The 17069-nt window shown below is 50.5% G+C and overlaps 2 protein-coding genes across 2 annotated transcripts; both read left to right on the forward strand.

The window, feature by feature from the left end:
* Nucleotides 1-401: 401 nt before the first annotated feature.
* On the forward strand, nt 402-2486 carry LOC146761536 (inositol 1,4,5-trisphosphate receptor-interacting protein-like 1). The gene has a single exon (XM_085542083.1). The coding sequence runs from the start codon at nt 494-496 to the stop codon at nt 1685-1687; it is 1194 nt and encodes a 397-aa protein (XP_085398209.1). The 5' UTR covers nt 402-493; the 3' UTR covers nt 1688-2486.
* Nucleotides 2487-5921: 3435 nt separating this feature from the next.
* On the forward strand, nt 5922-7786 carry LOC146761537 (inositol 1,4,5-trisphosphate receptor-interacting protein-like 1). Its single transcript, XM_085542084.1, has one exon. The coding sequence runs from the start codon at nt 5922-5924 to the stop codon at nt 7512-7514; it is 1593 nt and encodes a 530-aa protein (XP_085398210.1). The 3' UTR covers nt 7515-7786.
* The last annotated feature ends 9283 nt before the right edge of the window (nt 7787-17069 follow it).

Below are 17069 nucleotides of genomic sequence, written 5' to 3' on the forward strand. Positions count from 1 at the left end.
GCCCAGGGGCTGTGGCTCCTGGACCCGCTCCCCCAGCCGTGCTCGAGCTCCCACCCAGCCCCACTGACCTCCCCTCTCTCATCTCTTCCAGATCATGGCTTTGGCGTTTTTCTTCGCCTTGTTGGCGCTGACAGTGGCTTTCGTTGGTGATGAGTTGGACGCAGAAACGCTGGAACGCATGCGTGAGCGTGAGGTGTTTCTGCAAGAGCAGATGACACTTCAGTGGCAGCACGTAGAGAACCTGGGGCAGAGCTGGATAGGCATTCGAGCCTTGTCCTCTGTGTTGCCTTACCGGAAGGTTTGCAACCTTCTTGAACGCATGCGTGAGGTGTTTCTGCGAAAGCGGATGGAAAAGCTTCCGCTTCCGCTTCCGCAATTAGAAGAGAGCAACCTGAAGAAGAGCAGGGTGGATATTCAAGCCTTGCTCTTCTCTGTGTTGCCTTACTGGAAGGTTTGCAGTGTTCTTTGCATTCTCTTCCTTTTTCTCTGGTTCATGTGGAAGATCTATAAAAAGTTCCAGAGAAGAGAAGACATCAGTGATGAGGAGAGCTCCATCAGTAAGCAGGAGCAGCAGGAGGAGCAACAGGCTGATGCGCTCTGGCCAGACCAAATTCATCGAGACAACTGTGAGCAGATACTCCTCCTATTTGGTCGCCTCATCAACTTATGCCAGTATCTGGTGTCAGATACTTTCTTTCCGGTGCCAGAGCGCCCCATCGGGGTGGGCAGTGCCTATGAAGGCTGGTGTCCCCCTGAGAAGGAACCCATCTTCTGCCTGCTTGTGCCCCTGTCGGCCCCCCGTGGGCACGTTTTCCACCTTGATCTGGGAGCCGCAGGGGAGCTGCCAGCAAGGAACTCCCGCATCCACGTAGATCTGGAATGCACGTGCGGGAGGGAGCCGGAGATGGGTATGCGGTGCTTCCTCCACACCTCCAAGGAAGAGCTGGGAAATCAGCACCCCAGCCTACTACGTGACTTCTGCGAGGACGCCTACCTAGATGTGGAGAAGACTGTCCAATGGTTCCAGGTGCTGATCACACGTGCCTGGAAATACATGCCTGAGGCAGAGACGTGCAGCATGAATGTGATGCCGTCCGGGCGCTCCTGCAGGATTCATCTGACAGACATCCACAAAACAGCCTGCGTTGTTGAGATTGTGTTTGGCGTCCAGCAAGAAAATACGGACATCTTTCTGAGCAGCCAGGAGACAGAGGCTGCTTTTACCCCCAGCACAACCTGGCCACAGAGTTGTGCGGTGGCTGAGGCAAAGTTTTTCCAGCACATAGCCACCCGTGACCAGTGGAACACTTTCAACCTCACATATGTGCAAGTGGGTGCCCACATCCTGGCGGGACAGACTTTTTCTCCCTACCAGCTGAGGACAGTGCTCATGCACCTCCTGACTGCCATCCCTTTGAAAAGCTGGCATGGGAGCTATTTCCTGCAGCGGATGGATGACATCTTGCGTTACCTGTGCTGCTGTGTGGAGGAGAAATGCCTGAACCATTTCCTCATAGGAAATGAGGATGTGCCTGCGGAGATCATCTTGCCGCAGGAATTCCGAGCGTCCCGACCGCTCAACCTCCTCCAGCACCTGGTGCAAGATCCAGACAGTTATGAGCAGGCACTGCAGGAGTTGTGGGAGCTGCAAGATCGGCTCACAGGCCTGCTGTTCTATTGGAAATGAGAGACGCCCACTTGTCCTACAGACGAGCACTCTGGACATGGAGAAGACACCACTCAGCAGGCAGTTGGAATTGCTCCCAAATGTTTTCTCCACAACAAACCAACGGTGCGGTAGCCAGAGTGCTGAACTGAATATGCACAAGGGAGCAGCTGGTGAGAGACTACACTGTCCTTCCTTCACCACCCTGAGGACCACCTGGGGAGAGAGAAGATGCTCAGCCTCCTATACAAACTCTCCAGGATATGGAGAAAACTGCAACCTGGTTCCAGGAACTGGTGACAGAAGCCTGGGTAGCTATGCCTCAACTGTCAACAGTGCAGCGCGAGTTGAGGCCCTCCGTCTGCTTCTGCAAGCTCCGGCTGACAACCACCTCTTGCAGAGTCCTCTGGATTGAGCTCAGGCTCAGGGTACAGCAAGAGGACTTGGACACATTCCTGTCCTTTGAGTAGGCAGGGGCTGTTGATAGCAGAAGCACGAGGAGGCCGCAGAGATGCGATGCAGCAGAGACTTCTTTGGGAAACAGCCGCTACTGCAGGCTACATCTGATGGATTTCAAAAGAAGCTGCTTACTTAAGGCAGCGTTTGGAGTACAGCAAGACCATGAAGACATCTATCCGAGCAGCCAGGAGACAGAGACAGCTAGACCCATATCCTGGTAGCCACCGGCATTTCTACATATGCCTTTTAGATGCCGGGACCACATGGAGTGAAGAAGAATCATCTTTGTCCACACTGAAAATATAGTTAAATACTTAAATATAGTTAATGTAGATCAGAAAACGCATATTATTAAAACATATACATCGATGTTTCCTCGATATATATGTTTTAATTAAAATTTAATAAAAATTAATAAAAAATTAATAAAAATTTAGAAAATTCATAAAAATTTTAAAAAATTATAAAAAATTATAAAAATTAAAAAAAAATTAAAAACCAAACAAAACTAGTGGTGTATGTGCCCTTCTTTTGGTGAAACTAATGCATCAGCTTTGGAACACCGGTGGATGGCAAGCTGAGACTAACAATTGCAGAAGCTAGCTTTAAGCTTGACTGTGTTCATTAGACGTTAATTTGGGGCTTTGTAACTTGGGTTCATGGTGAAGGCATGGCCAGGACCCCCTTTTCTGCAGAGCTGGCACTGACATCGGCAAGGAAGAAAAGTAACACAAATACATTAATCTGACTTAAGGCAGGGTAAACCCATGTCATTGCAGCTGACTTTCCTCCCATTCATCCAAAATTCTGTAGCAACTAAGCAAATCCAAAGCAACTAAAAACCGCCAGCTAGGCCAAAGACAGTAAATGTTCCCATGCTTTTAACTGGAGAGAGAAGTAAAAAGTGTTGATCTGTAAGCCAAAGTAACACTCCTGTCTTCCTTCTCTATACAGTCCTTCACATGTGCCACCATTCTGTTGTAGCATAATGAAGGAAGTAATCCAGAAAGTGACATAGGTTCCTGTTAACCACGCTATTTCTTGATCCCAAGAATCATTTAACAGCCATTAAGAGGGAAGAAATTTTGGTTTTCAGATTTTATGTAAGACCACCATACAATTCTTGTCAGCAATATACATCACAGAATCACAGAATTGTAGGGGTTGGAAGGGACCTCTAGAGATCATCGAGTCCAACCCCCCTGCCAAAGCAGGTTCCCTACACCACGTCGCACAGGTAGGCGTCCAGGCGGGTCTTGAATATCTCCAGAGAAGGAGACTCCACCACCTCCCTGGGCAGCCTGTTCCAGTGCTCCGTCACCCGCACTGTAAAGAAGTTCTTCCGCACATTTGTGCGGAACTTCCTATGCTGTGCTTTCATCCCATTACCCATAGCACTATCCCCACGCACTACTGAAAAGAGACCAGCCTCACCACTATGGCTCCCACACCTCAGGTATTTATAAACCTGGATCAAGTCCCCTCTCAGCCTTCTTTTTTCAAGGCTAAACGGACCCAGTTCCCTAAGTCTCTCCTCAAAGGGGAGATGCTCCAGGCCCTTCACCATCTTAGTGGCCCTCCGCTGGACTCTTTCTAAGAGATCCCTGTCTTTTTCGTACTGGGGAGCCCAGAACTGGACACAGTATTCCAGATGAGGCCTCACCAGGGCAGAGCAGAGGGGGAGGATCACCTCCTTCGACCTGCCGGACACGCTCTTTTTAATACACCCCAGTATGCCATTGGCTTTTTTGGCTCCAAGGGCACACTGCTGGCTCATGGTCAATCTGTCGTCCACCAGGACGCCCAGGTCCCTCTCTGCAGAGCTCCTCTCCAGCAGGTCTTCCCCCAGCCTGTACTGGTGCATGCAATTATTTCTACCCAGGTGCAAGACTCTACACTTGCTTTTGTTAAACCTCATCCGCTTTCTTACTGCCCAGCTCTCCAGCCTGTCCAGGTCTCGCTGAATGGCAGCACAGCCTTCAGGCGTGTCAGCCAATCCTCCCAACTTCGTGTCATCAGCAAACTTGCTGAGGGTGGTCACTATCCCCTCATCAAGGTCGTTGATGAAGATGTTGAACAAGACCGGACCCAGTACAGACCCCTGGGGGACGCCGCTAGTTACAGGCCTCCAGCCAGACACCGCACCACCACCAACAACCCTCTGCACTCTGCCAGTCAGCCAATTCTCGACCCACTTCACTGTCCACTCATCTATCCCATACTTCCTCAGCTTTGTTATAAGGATGTCATGGGGGACAGTATCAAAAGCCTTACTGAAATCAAGGCAGACTACATCTACCGCCCTCCCCCTGTCCACCCAGCTAGTGACATCTTCATAAAAGGCCACCAGGTTGGTCGAGCACGACCTCCCCTTGGTGAACCCATGCTGAGTACTCCTGATAACCTCCTTATCACCCAGTCGTCTGGAGATGGCATCCAGCACAAGCTGTTCCATCACCTTCCCTGGGACAGAGGTGAGGCTGACTGGCCTATAGTTACCCGGGTCTTCCTTCTTGCCCTTTTTTGAAGACTGGAGTGACATTGGCCGTCCTCCAGCCTTCAGGCACCTCCCCAGTTCTCCAAGACCTCTGACAGATTACAGAGAGAGGCTCAGCAACAACCTCCGCCAGCTCTCTCAGCACCCGCGGATGCACCCCATCAGGTCCCATGGATTTATGGACCTTAATGTTTCCTAGGCACTCACGGACCACCTCTTCCCTGACTAAAGGGGAATCTCCCATTCCCCGGTCTCAGGAACTTGCTTATTAAGATCAGAATTGTTTACTCCAATTAACGCCATTTAAGAAAATTTTAAAACTACATTGAATAAAGATTCACATAAACAAGAGACTACAGTTCTGATTCAGATCCTGGAATATCCAGTCATACTCATTAAGAGTTGCCCATAATGTGTGCTATTTAGTCTGTCGTGATCCCTTAAAGGAGTAAAAGAATTGGTGAAAACTAGTCTAACTGCAGGCAAACCTAAGGGAGGCCCTGGGAACTCAGAAAAACATAGACAAGGCTCAAGATGGACAGGCCCACTTGATTTACTGCTCTGCAGACAGGCAGAAACACACTCGTCTCAGAGATCCCTCTCTTGAGTCAAGAAGTCAAGAGTGGACAAAGATTGAGATTTAAAGTGGACCTGATAATGAAAAGAATATTGCATCAACAAAAACTGAAGAAATTGAAGCAAATGCAACCAAAAAAGTCAGGTTAAGAACAAGACGTGTTTAATCTGTAATCGCCCCTTAGGGTAGCACAACATATGAAGCCAACTGCTTTCTCTGCAGTAAAACCCGAGGGAAACAAAGGAAATCCAGTCCGGCCACGCGCCTCAGAACAGGGCCGATGCCGCGGCCATGGAGGCCCAGGGCAGCTGAGGGGGGGCCAAAGGGTGGGGCCGAAGGGTGGGGATGGAGCGTCTGTGACGGCACAGCGCGTCACAATGCGGCGCTGGCATCGAGGCCAGCAGCGGGCAGCGCTGCTCCACTTTGGCCTGGGCCAGCGGTGAGTGCAGCAGCAGGGGGAAGGCTGTGCTGGGCCGGGCGCGACCTGCGGCCCGCGAGGGGTTTGGGAGCCTGCAGTGCCGGCAGCGAGCGCTCAGGGGAGCCTGTGAGCGGCTCTCTGGGCAGCCAGCAGCGGCGCTGGCCTCAGCCCCCGCTGCCTCCCAGCTCCCTCGGCCCCGCTCCTACCTGAGCCCAGGGGCTGTGGCTCCTGGACCCGCTCCCCCAGCCGTGCTCGAGCTCCCACCCAGCCCCACTGACCTCCCCTCTCTCATCTCTTCCAGATCATGGCTTTGGCGTTTTTCTTCGCCTTGTTGGCGCTGACAGTGGCTTTCGTTGGTGATGAGTTGGACGCAGAAACGCTGGAACGCATGCGTGAGCGTGAGGTGTTTCTGCAAGAGCAGATGACACTTCAGTGGCAGCACGTAGAGAACCTGGGGCAGAGCTGGATAGGCATTCGAGCCTTGTCCTCTGTGTTGCCTTACCAGAAGGTTTGCAACCTTCTTGAACGCATGCGTGAGGTGTTTCTGCGAAAGCGGATGGAAAAGCTTCCGCTTCCGCTTCCGCAATTAGAAGAGAGCAACCTGAAGAAGAGCAGGGTGGATATTCAAGCCTTGCTCTTCTCTGTGTTGCCTTACTGGAAGGTTTGCAGTGTTCTTTGCATTCTCTTCCTTTTTCTCTGGTTCATGTGGAAGATCTATAAAAAGTTCCAGAGAAGAGAAGACATCAGTGATGAGGAGAGCTCCATCAGTAAGCAGGAGCAGCAGGAGGAGCAACAGGCTGATGCGCTCTGGCCAGACCAAATTCATCGAGACAACTGTGAGCAGATACTCCTCCTATTTGGTCGCCTCATCAACTTATGCCAGTATCTGGTGTCAGATACTTTCTTTCCGGTGCCAGAGCGCCCCATCGGGGTGGGCAGTGCCTATGAAGGCTGGTGTCCCCCTGAGAAGGAACCCATCTTCTGCCTGCTTGTGCCCCTGTCGGCCCCCCGTGGGCACGTTTTCCACCTTGATCTGGGAGCCGCAGGGGAGCTGCCAGCAAGGAACTCCCGCATCCACGTAGATCTGGAATGCACGTGCGGGAGGGAGCCGGAGATGGGTATGCGGTGCTTCCTCCACACCTCCAAGGAAGAGCTGGGAAATCAGCACCCCAGCCTACTACGTGACTTCTGCGAGGACGCCTACCTAGATGTGGAGAAGACTGTCCAATGGTTCCAGGTGCTGATCACACGTGCCTGGAAATACATGCCTGAGGCAGAGACGTGCAGCATGAATGTGATGCCGTCCGGGCGCTCCTGCAGGATTCATCTGACAGACATCCACAAAACAGCCTGCGTTGTTGAGATTGTGTTTGGCGTCCAGCAAGAAAATACGGACATCTTTCTGAGCAGCCAGGAGACAGAGGCTGCTTTTACCCCCAGCACAACCTGGCCACAGAGTTGTGCGGTGGCTGAGGCAAAGTTTTTCCAGCACATAGCCACCCGTGACCAGTGGAACACTTTCAACCTCACATATGTGCAAGTGGGTGCCCACATCCTGGCGGGACAGACTTTTTCTCCCTACCAGCTGAGGACAGTGCTCATGCACCTCCTGACTGCCATCCCTTTGAAAAGCTGGCATGGGAGCTATTTCCTGCAGCGGATGGATGACATCTTGCGTTACCTGTGCTGCTGTGTGGAGGAGAAATGCCTGAACCATTTCCTCATAGGAAATGAGGATGTGCCTGCGGAGATCATCTTGCCGCAGGAATTCCGAGCGTCCCGACCGCTCAACCTCCTCCAGCACCTGGTGCAAGATCCAGACAGTTATGAGCAGGCACTGCAGGAGTTGTGGGAGCTGCAAGATCGGCTCACAGGCCTGCTGTTCTATTGGAAATGAGAGACGCCCACTTGTCCTACAGACGAGCACTCTGGACATGGAGAAGACACCACTCAGCAGGCAGTTGGAATTGCTCCCAAATGTTTTCTCCACAACAAACCAACGGTGCGGTAGCCAGAGTGCTGAACTGAATATGCACAAGGGAGCAGCTGGTGAGAGACTACACTGTCCTTCCTTCACCACCCTGAGGACCACCTGGGGAGAGAGAAGATGCTCAGCCTCCTATACAAACTCTCCAGGATATGGAGAAAACTGCAACCTGGTTCCAGGAACTGCTGACAGAAGCCTGGGTAGCTATGCCTCAACTGTCAACAGTGCAGCGCGAGTTGAGGCCCTCCGTCTGCTTCTGCAAGCTCCGGCTGACAACCACCTCTTGCAGAGTCCTCTGGATTGAGCTCAGGCTCAGGGTACAGCAAGAGGACTTGGACACATTCCTGTCCTTTGAGCAGGCAGGGGCTGTTGATAGCAGAAGCACGAGGAGGCCGCAGAGATGCGATGCAGCAGAGACTTCTTTGGGAAACAGCCGCTACCGCAGGCTACATCTGATGGATTTCAAAAGAAGCTGCTTACTTTAGGCAGCGTTTGGAGTACAGCAAGACCATGAAGACATCTATCCGAGCAGCCAGGAGACAGAGACAGCTAGACCCATATCCTGGTAGCCACCGGCATTTCTACATATGCCTTTTAGATGCCGGGACCACATGGAGTGAAGAAGAATCATCTTTGTCCACACTGAAAATATAGTTAAATACTTAAATATAGTTAATGTAGATCAGAAAACGCATATTATTAAAACATATACATCGATGTTTCATCGATATATATGTTTTAATTAAAATTTAATAAAAATTAATAAAAAATTAATAAAAATTTAGAAAATTCATAAAAATTTTAAAAAATTATAAAAAATTATAAAAATTAAAAAAAAATTAAAAACCAAACAAAACTAGTGGTGTATGTGCCCTTCTTTTGGTGAAACTAATGCATCAGCTTTGGAACACCGGTGGATGGCAAGCTGAGACTAACAATTGCAGAAGCTAGCTTTAAGCTTGACTGTGTTCATTAGACGTTAATTTGGGGCTTTGTAACTTGGGTTCATGGTGAAGGCATGGCCAGGACCCCCTTTTCTGCAGAGCTGGCACTGACATCGGCAAGGAAGAAAAGTAACACAAATACATTAATCTGACTTAAGGCAGGGTAAACCCATGTCATTGCAGCTGACTTTCCTCCCATTCATCCAAAATTCTGTAGCAACTAAGCAAATCCAAAGCAACTAAAAACCGCCAGCTAGGCCAAAGACAGTAAATGTTCCCATGCTTTTAACTGGAGAGAGAAGTAAAAAGTGTTGATCTGTAAGCCAAAGTAACACTCCTGTCTTCCTTCTCTATACAGTCCTTCACATGTGCCACCATTCTGTTGTAGCATAATGAAGGAAGTAATCCAGAAAGTGACATAGGTTCCTGTTAACCACGCTATTTCTTGATCCCAAGAATCATTTAACAGCCATTAAGAGGGAAGAAATTTTGGTTTTCAGATTTTATGTAAGACCACCATACAATTCTTGTCAGCAATATACATCACAGAATCACAGAATTGTAGGGGTTGGAAGGGACCTCTAGAGATCATCGAGTCCAACCCCCCTGCCAAAGCAGGTTCCCTACACCACGTCGCACAGGTAGGCGTCCAGGCGGGTCTTGAATATCTCCAGAGAAGGAGACTCCACCACCTCCCTGGGCAGCCTGTTCCAGTGCTCCGTCACCCGCACTGTAAAGAAGTTCTTCCGCACATTTGTGCGGAACTTCCTATGCTGTGCTTTCATCCCATTACCCATAGCACTATCCCCACGCACTACTGAAAAGAGACCAGCCTCACCACTATGGCTCCCACACCTCAGGTATTTATAAACCTGGATCAAGTCCCCTCTCAGCCTTCTTTTTTCAAGGCTAAACGGACCCAGTTCCCTAAGTCTCTCCTCAAAGGGGAGATGCTCCAGGCCCTTCACCATCTTAGTGGCCCTCCGCTGGACTCTTTCTAAGAGATCCCTGTCTTTTTCGTACTGGGGAGCCCAGAACTGGACACAGTATTCCAGATGAGGCCTCACCAGGGCAGAGCAGAGGGGGAGGATCACCTCCTTCGACCTGCCGGACACGCGCTTTTTAATACACCCCAGTATGCCATTGGCTTTTTTGGCTCCAAGGGCACACTGCTGGCTCATGGTCAATCTGTCGTCCACCAGGACGCCCAGGTCCCTCTCTGCAGAGCTCCTCTCCAGCAGGTCTTCCCCCAGCCTGTACTGGTGCATGCAATTATTTCTACCCAGGTGCAAGACTCTACACTTGCTTTTGTTAAACCTCATCCGCTTTCTTACTGCCCAGCTCTCCAGCCTGTCCAGGTCTCGCTGAATGGCAGCACAGCCTTCAGGCGTGTCAGCCAATCCTCCCAACTTCGTGTCATCAGCAAACTTGCTGAGGGTGGTCACTATCCCCTCATCAAGGTCGTTGATGAAGATGTTGAACAAGACCGGACCCAGTACAGACCCCTGGGGGACGCCGCTAGTTACAGGCCTCCAGCCAGACACCGCACCACCACCAACAACCCTCTGCACTCTGCCAGTCAGCCAATTCTCGACCCATTTCACTGTCCACTCATCTATCCCATACTTCCTCAGCTTTGTTATAAGGATGTCATGGGGGACAGTATCAAAAGCCTTACTGAAATCAAGGCAGACTACATCTACCGCCCTCCCCCTGTCCACCCAGCTAGTGACATCTTCATAAAAGGCCACCAGGTTGGTCGAGCACGACCTCCCCTTGGTGAACCCATGCTGAGTACTCCTGATAACCTCCTTATCACCCAGTCGTCTGGAGATGGCATCCAGCACAAGCTGTTCCATCACCTTCCCTGGGACAGAGGTGAGGCTGACTGGCCTATAGTTACCCGGGTCTTCCTTCTTGCCCTTTTTTGAAGACTGGAGTGACATTGGCCGTCCTCCAGCCTTCAGGCACCTCCCCAGTTCTCCAAGACCTCTGACAGATTACAGAGAGAGGCTCAGCAACAACCTCCGCCAGCTCTCTCAGCACCCGCGGATGCACCCCATCAGGTCCCATGGATTTATGGACCTTAATGTTTCCTAGGCACTCACGGACCACCTCTTCCCTGACTAAAGGGGAATCTCCCATTCCCCGGTCTCAGGAACTTGCTTATTAAGATCAGAATTGTTTACTCCAATTAACGCCATTTAAGAAAATTTTAAAACTACATTGAATAAAGATTCACATAAACAAGAGACTACAGTTCTGATTCAGATCCTGGAATATCCAGTCATACTCATTAAGAGTTGCCCATAATGTGTGCTATTTAGTCTGTCGTGATCCCTTAAAGGAGTAAAAGAATTGGTGAAAACTAGTCTAACTGCAGGCAAACCTAAGGGAGGCCCTGGGAACTCAGAAAAACATAGACAAGGCTCAAGATGGACAGGCCCACTTGATTTACTGCTCTGCAGACAGGCAGAAACACACTCGTCTCAGAGATCCCTCTCTTGAGTCAAGAAGTCAAGAGTGGACAAAGATTGAGATTTAAAGTGGACCTGATAATGAAAAGAATATTGCATCAACAAAAACTGAAGAAATTGAAGCAAATGCAACCAAAAAAGTCAGGTTAAGAACAAGACGTGTTTAATCTGTAATCGCCCCTTAGGGTAGCACAACATATGAAGCCAACTGCTTTCTCTGCAGTAAAACCCGAGGGAAACAAAGGAAATCCAGTCCGGCCACGCGCCTCAGAACAGGGCCGATGCCGCGGCCATGGAGGCCCAGGGCAGCTGAGGGGGGGCCGAAGGGTGGGGCCGAAGGGTGGGGATGGGGCGTCTGTGACGGCACAGCGCGTCACAATGCGGCGCTGGCATCGAGGCCAGCAGCGGGCAGCGCTGCTCCACTTTGGCCTGGGCCAGCGGTGAGTGCAGCAGCAGGGGGAAGGCTGTGCTGGGCCGGGCGCGACCTGCGGCCCGCGAGGGGTTTGGGAGCCTGCAGTGCCGGCAGCGAGCGCTCAGGGGAGCCTGTGAGCGGCTCTCTGGGCAGCCAGCAGCGGCGCTGGCCTCAGCCCCCGCTGCCTCCCAGCTCCCTCGGCCCCGCTCCTACCTGAGCCCAGGGGCTGTGGCTCCTGGACCCGCTCCCCCAGCCGTGCTCGAGCTCCCACCCAGCCCCACTGACCTCCCCTCTCTCATCTCTTCCAGATCATGGCTTTGGCGTTTTTCTTCGCCTTGTTGGCGCTGACAGTGGCTTTCGTTGGTGATGAGTTGGACGCAGAAACGCTGGAACGCATGCGTGAGCGTGAGGTGTTTCTGCAAGAGCAGATGACACTTCAGTGGCAGCACGTAGAGAACCTGGGGCAGAGCTGGATAGGCATTCGAGCCTTGTCCTCTGTGTTGCCTTACCGGAAGGTTTGCAACCTTCTTGAACGCATGCGTGAGGTGTTTCTGCGAAAGCAGATGGAAAAGCTTCCGCTTCCGCTTCCGCAATTAGAAGAGAGCAACCTGAAGAAGAGCAGGGTGGATATTCAAGCCTTGCTCTTCTCTGTGTTGCCTTACTGGAAGGTTTGCAGTGTTCTTTGCATTCTCTTCCTTTTTCTCTGGTTCATGTGGAAGATCTATAAAAAGTTCCAGAGAAGAGAAGACATCAGTGATGAGGAGAGCTCCATCAGTAAGCAGGAGCAGCAGGAGGAGCAACAGGCTGATGCGCTCTGGCCAGACCAAATTCATCGAGACAACTGTGAGCAGATACTCCTCCTATTTGGTCGCCTCATCAACTTATGCCAGTATCTGGTGTCAGATACTTTCTTTCCGGTGCCAGAGCGCCCCATCGGGGTGGGCAGTGCCTATGAAGGCTGGTGTCCCCCTGAGAAGGAACCCATCTTCTGCCTGCTTGTGCCCCTGTCGGCCCCCCGTGGGCACGTTTTCCACCTTGATCTGGGAGCCGCAGGGGAGCTGCCAGCAAGGAACTCCCGCATCCACGTAGATCTGGAATGCACGTGCGGGAGGGAGCCGGAGATGGGTATGCGGTGCTTCCTCCACACCTCCAAGGAAGAGCTGGGAAATCAGCACCCCAGCCTACTACGTGACTTCTGCGAGGACGCCTACCTAGATGTGGAGAAGACTGTCCAATGGTTCCAGGTGCTGATCACACGTGCCTGGAAATACATGCCTGAGGCAGAGACGTGCAGCATGAATGTGATGCCGTCCGGGCGCTCCTGCAGGATTCATCTGACAGACATCCACAAAACAGCCTGCGTTGTTGAGATTGTGTTTGGCGTCCAGCAAGAAAATACGGACATCTTTCTGAGCAGCCAGGAGACAGAGGCTGCTTTTACCCCCAGCACAACCTGGCCACAGAGTTGTGCGGTGGCTGAGGCAAAGTTTTTCCAGCACATAGCCACCCGTGACCAGTGGAACACTTTCAACCTCACATATGTGCAAGTGGGTGCCCACATCCTGGCGGGACAGACTTTTTCTCCCTACCAGCTGAGGACAGTGCTCATGCACCTCCTGATTGCCATCCCTTTGAAAAGCTGGCATGGGAGCTATTTTCTGCAGCGGATGGATGACATCTTGCGTTACCTGTGCTGCTGTGTGGAGGAGAAATGCCTGAACCATTTCCTCATAGGAAATGAGGATGTGCCTGCGGAGATCATCTTGCCGCAGGAATTCCGAGCGTCCCGACCGCTCAACCTCCTCCAGCACCTGGTGCAAGATCCAGACAGTTATGAGCAGGCACTGCAGGAGTTGTGGGAGCTGCAAGATCGGCTCACAGGCCTGCTGTTCTATTGGAAATGAGAGACGCCCACTTGTCCTACAGACGAGCACTCTGGACATGGAGAAGACACCACTCAGCAGGCAGTCGGAATTGCTCCCAAATGTTTTCTCCACAACAAACCAACGGTGCGGTAGCCAGAGTGCTGAACTGAATATGCACAAGGGAGCAGCTGGTGAGAGACTACACTGTCCTTCCTTCACCACCCTGAGGACCACCTGGGGAGAGAGAAGATGCTCAGCCTCCTATACAAACTCTCCAGGATATGGAGAAAACTGCAACCTGGTTCCAGGAACTGGTGACAGAAGCCTGGGTAGCTATGCCTCAACTGTCAACAGTGCAGCGCGAGTTGAGGCCCTCCGTCTGCTTCTGCAAGCTCCGGCTGACAACCACCTCTTGCAGAGTCCTCTGGATTGAGCTCAGGCTCAGGGTACAGCAAGAGGACTTGGACACATTCCTGTCCTTTGAGTAGGCAGGGGCTGTTGATAGCAGAAGCACGAGGAGGCCGCAGAGATGCGATGCAGCAGAGACTTCTTTGGGAAACAGCCGCTACCGCAGGCTACATCTGATGGATTTCAAAAGAAGCTGCTTACTTAAGGCAGCGTTTGGAGTACAGCAAGACCATGAAGACATCTATCCGAGCAGCCAGGAGACAGAGACAGCTAGACCCATATCCTGGTAGCCACCGGCATTTCTACATATGCCTTTTAGATGCCGGGACCACATGGAGTGAAGAAGAATCATCTTTGTCCACACTGAAAATATAGTTAAATACTTAAATATAGTTAATGTAGATCAGAAAACGCATATTATTAAAACATATACATCGATGTTTCATCGATATATATGTTTTAATTAAAATTTAATAAAAATTAATAAAAAATTAATAAAAATTTAGAAAATTCATAAAAATTTTAAAAAATTATAAAAAATTATAAAAATTAAAAAAAAATTAAAAACCAAACAAAACTAGTGGTGTATGTGCCCTTCTTTTGGTGAAACTAATGCATCAGCTTTGGAACACCGGTGGATGGCAAGCTGAGACTAACAATTGCAGAAGCTAGCTTTAAGCTTGACTGTGTTCATTAGACGTTAATTTGGGGCTTTGTAACTTGGGTTCATGGTGAAGGCATGGCCAGGACCCCCTTTTCTGCAGAGCTGGCACTGACATCGGCAAGGAAGAAAAGTAACACAAATACATTAATCTGACTTAAGGCAGGGTAAACCCATGTCATTGCAGCTGACTTTCCTCCCATTCATCCAAAATTCTGTAGCAACTAAGCAAATCCAAAGCAACTAAAAACCGCCAGCTAGGCCAAAGACAGTAAATGTTCCCATGCTTTTAACTGGAGAGAGAAGTAAAAAGTGTTGATCTGTAAGCCAAAGTAACACTCCTGTCTTCCTTCTCTATACAGTCCTTCACATGTGCCACCATTCTGTTGTAGCATAATGAAGGAAGTAATCCAGAAAGTGACATAGGTTCCTGTTAACCACGCTATTTCTTGATCCCAAGAATCATTTAACAGCCATTAAGAGGGAAGAAATTTTGGTTTTCAGATTTTATGTAAGACCACCATACAATTCTTGTCAGCAATATACATCACAGAATCACAGAATTGTAGGGGTTGGAAGGGACCTCTAGAGATCATCGAGTCCAACCCCCCTGCCAAAGCAGGTTCCCTACACCACGTCGCACAGGTAGGCGTCCAGGCGGGTCTTGAATATCTCCAGAGAAGGAGACTCCACCACCTCCCTGGGCAGCCTGTTCCAGTGCTCCGTCACCCGCACTGTAAAGAAGTTCTTCCGCACATTTGTGCGGAACTTCCTATGCTGTGCTTTCATCCCATTACCCATAGCACTATCCCCACGCACTACTGAAAAGAGACCAGCCTCACCACTATGGCTCCCACACCTCAGGTATTTATAAACCTGGATCAAGTCCCCTCTCAGCCTTCTTTTTTCAAGACTTCAGTTCCCTAAGTCTCTCCTCAAAGGGGAGATGCTCCAGGCCCTTCACCATCTTAGTGGCCCTCCGCTGGACTCTTTCTAAGAGATCCCTGTCTTTTTCGTACTGGGGAGCCCAGAACTGGACACAGTATTCCAGATGAGGCCTCACCAGGGCAGAGCAGAGGGGGAGGATCACCTCCTTCGACCTGCCGGACACGCTCTTTTTAATACACCCCAGTATGCCATTGGCTTTTTTGGCTCCAAGGGCACACTGCTGGCTCATGGTCAATCTGTCGTCCACCAGGACGCCCAGGTCCCTCTCTGCAGAGCTCCTCTCCAGCAGGTCTTCCCCCAGCCTGTACTGGTGCATGCAATTATTTCTACCCAGGTGCAAGACTCTACACTTGCTTTTGTTAAACCTCATCCGCTTTCTTACTGCCCAGCTCTCCAGCCTGTCCAGGTCTCGCTGAATGGCAGCACAGCCTTCAGGCGTGTCAGCCAATCCTCCCAACTTCGTGTCATCAGCAAACTTGCTGAGGGTGGTCACTATCCCCTCATCAAGGTCGTTGATGAAGATGTTGAACAAGACCGGACCCAGTACAGACCCCTGGGGGACGCCGCTAGTTACAGGCCTCCAGCCAGACACCGCACCACCACCAACAACCCTCTGCACTCTGCCAGTCAGCCAATTCTCGACCCACTTCACTGTCCACTCATCTATCCCATACTTCCTCAGCTTTGTTATAAGGATGTCATGGGGGACAGTATCAAAAGCCTTACTGAAATCAAGGCAGACTACATCTACCGCCCTCCCCCTGTCCACCCAGCTAGTGACATCTTCATAAAAGGCCACCAGGTTGGTCGAGCACGACCTCCCCTTGGTGAACCCATGCTGAGTACTCCTGATAACCTCCTTATCACCCAGTCGTCTGGAGATGGCATCCAGCACAAGCTGTTCCATCACCTTCCCTGGGACAGAGGTGAGGCTGACTGGCCTATAGTTACCCGGGTCTTCCTTCTTGCCCTTTTTTGAAGACTGGAGTGACATTGGCCGTCCTCCAGCCTTCAGGCACCTCCCCAGTTCTCCAAGACCTCTGACAGATTACAGAGAGAGGCTCAGCAACAACCTCCGCCAGCTCTCTCAGCACCCGCGGATGCACCCCATCAGGTCCCATGGATTTATGGACCTTAATGTTTCCTAGGCACTCACGGACCACCTCTTCCCTGACTAAAGGGGAATCTCCCATTCCCCGGTCTCAGGAACTTGCTTATTAAGATCAGAATTGTTTACTCCAATTAACGCCATTTAAGAAAATTTTAAAACTACATTGAATAAAGATTCACATAAACAAGAGACTACAGTTCTGATTCAGATCCTGGAATATCCAGTCATACTCATTAAGAGTTGCCCATAATGTGTGCTATTTAGTCTGTCGTGATCCCTTAAAGGAGTAAAAGAATTGGTGAAAACTAGTCTAACTGCAGGCAAACCTAAGGGAGGCCCTGGGAACTCAGAAAAACATAGACAAGGCTCAAGATGGACAGGCCCACTTGATTTACTGCTCTGCAGACAGGCAGAAACACACTCGTCTCAGAGATCCCTCTCTTGAGTCAAGAAGTCAAGAGTGGACAAAGATTGAGATTTAAAGTGGACCTGATAATGAAAAGAATATTGCATCAACAAAAACTGAAGAAATTGAAGCAAATGCAACCAAAAAAGTCAGGTTAAGAACAAGACGTGTTTAATCTGTAATCGCCCCTTAGGGTAGCACAACATATGAAGCCAACTGCTTTCTCTGCAGTA

This window comes from Coturnix japonica, chromosome 3 (assembly GCF_054131305.1).
Source record: "Coturnix japonica strain WE chromosome 3, WE-NBRP24, whole genome shotgun sequence".
In the NCBI taxonomy this organism is placed as follows: Eukaryota; Metazoa; Chordata; class Aves; order Galliformes; family Phasianidae; genus Coturnix; species Coturnix japonica.